The 7,509-nt window shown below is 58.3% G+C and overlaps 1 protein-coding gene across 2 annotated transcripts in view; it reads left to right on the forward strand.

The window, feature by feature from the left end:
- Positions 1 to 7,109, forward strand: part of TAFA5 (TAFA chemokine like family member 5) — a 272,093-nt gene extending 264,984 nt beyond the window's left edge. For both annotated transcript variants that reach the window (XM_054469892.2, XM_054469893.2), the window contains exon 4: positions 4,998 to 7,109. In XM_054469892.2, coding sequence (XP_054325867.1) covers positions 4,998 to 5,006 — 9 coding nt within the window. In that variant the 3' untranslated portion in view covers positions 5,007 to 7,109. The remainder of the gene's footprint in view (positions 1 to 4,997) is intronic.
- The last annotated feature ends 400 nt before the right edge of the window (positions 7,110 to 7,509 follow it).

Raw genomic sequence — 7,509 nt, forward strand, 5'->3', positions numbered from 1 at the left:
ATTTTTTTCTTTTTTTTTTTTTTTTTTTTTTTTTTGAGACAGAGTTTTCGCTCTTGTTGCCCAGGCTGGAGTGCAGTGTCATGATCTCGGCTCACTGCAACCTCTGCCTCCCAGGTTCAAGCAATTCTCCTGCCTCAGCCTCCCGAGTGGCTGGGATTACAGGTGCCTGCCACCATGCCCAGCTAATTTTTTGTATTTTTAGTAGAGACGGGGTTTCGCCATGTTGGGCAGGCTGGTCTCGAACTCCTGACCTTGGGTGATCCACCTGCCTTGGCCTCCCAAAGGGCTGGGATTACGGGCATGAGCCACTGCGCCCAGCAGGAGTGGGTTCTGTCTCATCCCTGGGACCATCAGCCTGTGAGGGTGTCTCAGCAGCCCTGAGCCCTGAACCCGAGTCTGCTACCCAGTCCTGGCTCTTTGGTGGAGCAGGCTCATTGCACAGGGCACAGCTTTGTCATCGGCAGCTGGCCTGCCCAGGGTTCACCCTGAGCTTGGGCACACACAGCTTTGTCATTGGCAGCTGGCCTGTCCAGGGTTCACCCTGAGCATGAGTACGCACGGCTTTGTCGTCGGCAGCTGGCCTGTCCAGGGTTCACCCTGAGCTTGGGCACACACAGCTTTGTCATTGGCAGCTGGCCTGCCCAGGGTCCACCCTGAGCATGAGTACGCACGGCTTTGTCGTCGGCAGCTGGCCTGCCCAGGGTCCACCCTGAGCATGAGTACGCACGGCTTTGTCGTCGGCAGCTGGCCTGCCCAGGGTCCACCCTGAGCACACACATGACATAGTCTTCGATGGCTCACCCTGTATTTTGGCATTACAGAAATGACCTGAGGTCCTAGAATTCACTCCGTCTTCAGTCTCAGCTGATAACTGTTCATCTGGGGCAGCAGCGGTGCCTCTTGTCAGATGCCTCTTCTGTCCACTATGGTCCACGTGGGTGCTTGGAGGGGGCCCAGGAGGTGTCAGCACCGGCCCAAAGATTTCATATAAACCGTGGCTCTTCTGCCCCTAGTCCCACAGGCCGGGGCTTGGTGTCAGGCACGTCTCCTGGCAGCACCATGGGAAGGAGGGTCCTGAGAGGCATCGCTTCTCTACACACGCACCAGAGGAGGGTGGGCCGGTGAGCTGAGCTCCTGCGTGAGAGCGGGAGCTGCCACCTGTGAAACCCACAGGGGCACACTGTCCCAGGGAGAGAGATGTGTGAGCTGCACACACAGGACGCAGCCTCCAGGAGACAGTGTGCGATGGGCTGGGGTCCTTGTGTCCCTCACTGGGGCACATTCAGTGTCCACTCAAGGAAAGGACGTGTGTCCCCAGGATCTGCCTGGGCTGTGTAGCTTGGTCGCCTCCGGCCCCTGTCCTTGTGGTTTCTGGCTGGCACTGGGCCTGGCCCTTCTCAGTGTTGTCTTTCTGCTCTGGGTGAAGTCACCCAGGGCATTCTGGGCTTTCAGGCTGGCCTCCACCCTGTGCCGTTCGGGAAGCACCCCAATCATCAGGCAGGCAGACACCCCAGTCACGCGTCACTCTCATTTTCAACATAAGAGACATTGACATCAGCTGGATATGGTGGCACGTGCCTGTGGTCCCAGCTCAGGAGGCTGAGGTGGGAGGATGGCTTGAGCCCAGGAGTTCCAGGCTGCAGTGAGCTGCGATCGCACCACGGTACTCCAGCCTGGGTGACAGGGCCAGACCGTGTCTTGTTAAAGAAAGAGAGAGACGCTCACATGGTGCTCGCTCTATTAGATCTCTTCAGGCCATAGCACTAACTCATGAAGTGGGTACGTGTTTACACATGGAGAAACTGAGGCACGGGGGATGCTCAGAGAGTAAGTGGATGTTCAGATAGTAATTGCTGCTGCAGCATTCGGACCCGGGAGGTGTGCCCCGCCCTGGGAAGAGGGGTTCTAGCTTGGCCTCCTCCCAGGTGGCAGCCTAGTCCAGCCTTGTTACAGGACAGAAGCCAGAGGGGCCTCATCACCTGTCATCAGGGTGGAGTGGAATGGCAGCCTGCCCCCTCGGCAGAGGGTCGGCCTGCTCCGCACCCCTGGGGCCTGGTGCCTGCCGAGTTCCCCGTCCCACCCGGCAGCCGTCCTCAGGCAGCTCACCAGCCTGATGGGTACCGGACCCCCATGTCCTCAGGAGGCTGGTGTCCAGCACCTCCCTTCCAGTAGGACCCTCGCCCGCACCCTACAGAGTGGGCTCAACGCCCTGGAGCCCAGGAAGGAGTGGTTCACAGGCCAGGAGGGCAGAGGACAGGGGAGTGGACACCATGAGCCACCATGGTGTCACCAGCCCCACCTGGCCCTGCCCTGCCCTAATGCACTTTGCTGCTCAGCCTAAGAACTAAGGGGCCCTGGGACTGGAGAAGGTTCCCTGTGAAGATGAGCTGCTGCAGCTCAGGACGCCTGCTGGGATTGCTAGAATGAGTGCCCTGTAGTCTGAGTCCCTGATGTTCTGCATGGTGATATGAACAGCAGCAACCAACCACAGCCGCTCCAGCCCTTCTCGTGGACCTGGCCTTGGGGCGCAGGAAGCGTTGGGGCCTTGGTTGTGACCTGGCTCTGCACCTTCAGGGAGCAGCCCCAGGAGAGAAGCCAAAGGCTTCCTGGACATGGCTGGGATTTGGTTTGTATTTCCAGAGTGGCCTCCCTGACTCCACTTGGGTTTTTCCCAAGGTACAGTGTCCCTCGTCCCAGGGGTCCGTGGAGGTGGCACCATGGTCATCATGCTGTCTTGCCGCTTTCTACTCTCTTACTGTTTACTGGAACCTTTTGTATGGGCTCCATTCAGGACAGCGTGTTCAGGCCAGGCACAGTGGCTCATGCCTGTAATCCCAGCACTTTGGGAGGCCGAGGTGAGTGGATCACCTGAGGTCAGGAGTTTAACACCAGCCTGGCCAACATGGTAAAAGTCTGTCTCTACTAAAAATATAAAAATTAGCCTGGCATGGAGGTGCGTGCCTGTAGTCCCAGCTTCTCAGGAGGCTGAGGCAGGAGGATTGCTTGAACCCGGGAGGCAGAGGTTGCGGTGAGCCGAGATCGCACCACTGCACTTCAGCCTAGGTGGCAGAGCAAGACTGTCTAAAAAAAAAAAAAAAAGAATAGCGTGTTCCTTCATACAGCAGGCTCCTCCTGACCTTAATGTCAGATGGAAACTTCTAGTGAGGAAGAGAAAGTATCATTTACCTGGATGAATGGGGCTGGGAGGTTTGGTTCTGTTGTTTGTGTCTGAGCACGGGGTAAACCTCTTATGTAAGCTGAACACACGCTCCACAGGCTCAGGACCACGCCCTCCAGTCACTCCTGATAGAAAGGCTTGTGTGGGCCAAGCATCAGGTGCCTGCAGGTGAAGCAGGCAGCTCGGGGCCACACTGTTCATGTCAGCTTGTTGGGCATCCACAGCCGGGTGTGATGGCAAGCTCACTCTGGGGCCAATTCTGAGCCCTCTGGGGACTGGGTTCTGGAACAACGGCTGCAGACTGGAGGACGCAGGCCTTGGCCTTGGGCTGTGGATGACTGAGCATCTACGGACCCAGCAGAAGGGAGCTCAGAGCCAGCTTCCTTTCCAGGCCCCAGGGGTGCAGTGAGGAGGCACACCAGCTGCGGCCCAGGCCACAAGTGTCCCCAGGCAGAGAGGGCCGTGGTGGCAGCTCCAGGACGCCAGGTTGGGGAGGCGTCTGAGGCTCCCTGTCTCAAAGATGTGCCATGGGGCTGCTCTGTCCCCAGGGCAGGCCCCCTCACCCCTGAGCCTCAGGTCCTGTTAAGTGTGGGTTCTAATCCCACAGCCCCACTGGGTAGATGAGGCTACGACAAGGTGACAGCAAGGTCGTTCCCAGAGCAGTGACTGGCGCCCAGGAGCTCAGAACCGCAGCTGGCCAGGGTGCTGGAGATGACCCCTGGCCCTGATGGAACCTGGGATTTGGGGAGGCCCTGCAGCTGGGAGACCCTCATCATCACCGCCCCTGGCTGAGTAAGGAATTTAACACAAGGCAGATGAGGCCTAACCCAGGTGGGCAGGTGCCTGGAGGTGCCCGTCCAGGAGACAGCATCAGGGTGGGCTCAGAACTTTCAGCAGGGCCAGAGTCCCATGATGAGTTTCCTGGCCAAGGTCGGTTCAAGGGCAGATTCTCAGGGCTGCCTGGGGCCCAGGGAAAGGGTGAGTGTCAGGAGGAAGCTGAGCCCCAGGGCCTCTGCCTCCTGTTGAAGAGAATCCTCCTGGGGCCGGATGGGACAGGGGCTACGTCAACATGGGGACCATGTGAGGAGGGAGGCAGAGGTCAGGACGGTGCGTCTCCCAGGCAAGGAGCACTGAGGATTGCTGGGAGCACCAGAAACCCCTACGGGGCCTGGAGTGGACCCTCCCTCAGATCCTCCAGCAGGAACCAGCCCTGTCCACACCTTGAATCTGGGCAAGAAGAACTAACTGCTGTTTCAGATCCCCATCCCCCAGTGTGTGGTTATTTGATTGGGCAGCCACGGGAATGGCACACAGACCTGTAGAGGCCCGGCATGGATGGCCAGGGGAGGGTGGCTCCGTGGTGGGGGTGCGGCCAGGTCCCCCAGCCTGCAGCGGCCGTTCTGGGTGAGCTCTGCAGTCTGTGGCCTCAGAGGCCCAGAAAGCTGGGAGGGGTTTGAATTGGATACAGGGAATAGGGAGCCACAGATGGTTCTTGAGCTGGGGAGTGGCAAAGTGATATGGCCGCATAGAGGAAGGAAGCCGGCAAGTAGGAGTGGGAAGGGCTCTGGCCGAGGCTGACAGCCCCTCCAGGTCATGCACAGAGGGTGCCCCACCCTCTCGAGACACAGGAAGGGTGGGTGATTTGGGGCCACTGTCTGGTGGCCTGGATGTCCCTCACAGCACTGAGGATGAGCTCTTCGTTTCAGGCCCTCCAGGAGGCCGGCTGGCGGGAGCCGGGGAGGGAAGAGGAGCCTGTGTTCCCTGTGGGCCTGGGCAGCGTCTGCAGGAGGCTCACCCTCTCTCTCTCTTTGCTCCTCAGGTCTCCTGACAGACACAGCCCCTGAGGGGCCCCGGGAGTGGCCTTGGCTCCCTGGAGAGCCCACACCTCAGCCACAGTTCTCCGCTCGCCTCGGACTTCGCCCATTCTTTGCCGCCTGCCCAATCTGTTTCCCTGTGGTCCGTGAAGGACGGCCTCAGGCCTCGGCATCCTGAGCTTCGGTCTGTCCAGCCGACCCGAGGAGGCCGGACTCGGACACATAGGCGGGGGGCGGCACCTGGCATCAGCAATACGCAGTCTGTGGGAGCCCAGCCGCGCCCAGCCCCTGCCGACCGTGGCGTTGGCCCTGCGGTCCTCAGAGGATGAGGAGGAGGAGGCGGCTCCGGCAGCCACAGAAGGCTGCAGCCCAGCCCGCCTGAGACACGACGCCTGCCCCAGGGGACTGTCAGGCGCAGAAGCGGCCTCCTCCCGTGCCCCAGACTGTCCGAATTGCTTTTATTTTCTTATACTTTCAGTATACTCCATAGACCAAAGAGCAAAATCTATCTGAACGTGGACGCACCCTCACTGTCAGGGTCCCTGAGGTCGCTTGTGGGGGCGGGAAGGCAATGGTGGCAGAGACATGCTGGTGGCCCCGGCGGAGCGGAGAGGGCGGCCGTGGTGGAGGCCTCCACCCCAGGAGCACCCTGCGCACCCTCAGAGGACGGGCTTTGGCTACGCGGAGGCCGCGGCGCACCTGCGGGAGGCAGCCGGGGCGCGGCCGGCAATGGCCCCCACGCAGACGCCGGGAACACAGGCCACTTTATTCCTCTGTACTTAGATCGACTTGACCATACTAAAATCACTTTCTGTTTTAACCAGTTAAACATGCCTCTTCTACAGCTCCATTTTTGATAGTTGGATAATCCAGTATCTGCCAAGAGCATGTTGGGTCTCCCGTGACTGCTGCCTCATCGATACTCCATTTAGCTCCAGAAAGCAAAGAAAACTCGAGTAACACTTGTTTGAAAGAGATCATTAAATGTATTTTGCAAAGCCTAAAGTTATATATTTAACAGTTTTTATATGTTGTATATTTGTAGAAAATCCTATTTAACAATTAACGTGGCAGTCCCGGCCGTCCTGAGAGTCGGTCCGAGCCCCGTGTGTTTCTGAAGACTCTGGGGATGGGACACGGTGGGGAGGTGGTGCCCCGCGGACCCCGGGGTGCCAGGTGTGGAAGGCGGGACTCTGGGAGAAGCGTGCGGAGGACCGTGGCGTCGGCGTCCTGGATGTATCGGTCGTGCCCGGGGAGGCCGGGTTCCCTTCGCTGCGGGCCAGGCTTGGCGGCTCCTGATTCCCCCTCTGGTCTCTGTATTGGTCAACACTTGAGTGTACAATATTTTGAACATGCTTCTTCCAGTGGGTTTTGTTTCCTGTTTCCTGCCCTTTTCACCACTCACGGACCTTGAGGCCAGTTGGCGGCCCTTCTCCCCACGTCTGTGTCCCCGCGTTCTGAGAAATCCTCTGTCTTCGTGTCAGTAGGTCCAGAAAGCCGCGCTGGGCAGAGGCGCAGGCGGGGCCAGCAGGGCCGAGGAATAAGGGACAATTCTGGTTTTTCTACCCTGGCCGTCGTACGCCAGCCTCCTTCATTTTCCTGAGTTCCCGCTGAAGTATACTACCTATGAGTCCAATTAACATGAGTATTATGCTAGTTCTATCCTACTAAAAAAAACATAAAAAATAACTATATAGAAGCTGTTCCAGCAACCATAGACTAAAGATACGAAAGAAAATCCATTTATTTAAGACCTGTTCCAGTATCCATGAGGACTTAATTTACCTTTCAGTCACCACAAATTTATAGGCATTTGTATCCTGGACTAAAAGAAGGGGCTGAGGTTGGGTTTGTCATCACAGAGGGGGTGAGCCTGGAAAGGGTCCTTCCCAAGCTGCCCCGGCTCCGGCGGCCCAGGCCCACAGCCTCTGCCAGCCAGCGTCCTCACGGCCTCCCCCTCGTCTGTTTCTTTTGAAAGCAAGTGTAGACACCTTCGAGGGCAGAGATCGGGAGATTTAAGATGTTACAGCATATTTTTTTTTCTTGTTTTACGGTATTCAATTTTGTGTTGATTCAGCTAAATTATGAAAAATAAAGAAAAACTCCTTTGATAAGCATGGCTTTTGTTCCCTAGGCGTGGTGTCCTGGGAGAGGGGCTGTGGCTGGTGAGGCTGGTGGGGATGACAGGCGGGGGCCAGCACAGGGACCCCCGGCGTCAGAGCAGACAGGGCCTGTAGCCCTCACGGCATAGCCGGCGCCGCCTGTGAGCCCCTGGGTTCTTCTGCACCCACAAGGATGGCCTCTGAAGCCCAGCCCCAGATGAGTGAGCAGTGCCTGGCTGGCTGCAGCCCTCTGGGGGGCTGTCATCCCTGCCTGAATATCGCTGCCCCACACAGACACTGTGCCCTGAGTCCCTCCACAGATCTGACGTGGGGCCGCCTGAGTGTGGCAGGCGTCGGCTCTCCTTCATTCCTCCCCTGGTGGGTGGGAAAGCCCAGGCTGTCAGTAGGGAAGCTG

The sequence above is a fragment of the Pongo pygmaeus genome, chromosome 23 (genome assembly GCF_028885625.2).
Source record: "Pongo pygmaeus isolate AG05252 chromosome 23, NHGRI_mPonPyg2-v2.0_pri, whole genome shotgun sequence".
Lineage (NCBI taxonomy): Eukaryota > Metazoa > Chordata > Mammalia > Primates > Hominidae > Pongo > Pongo pygmaeus.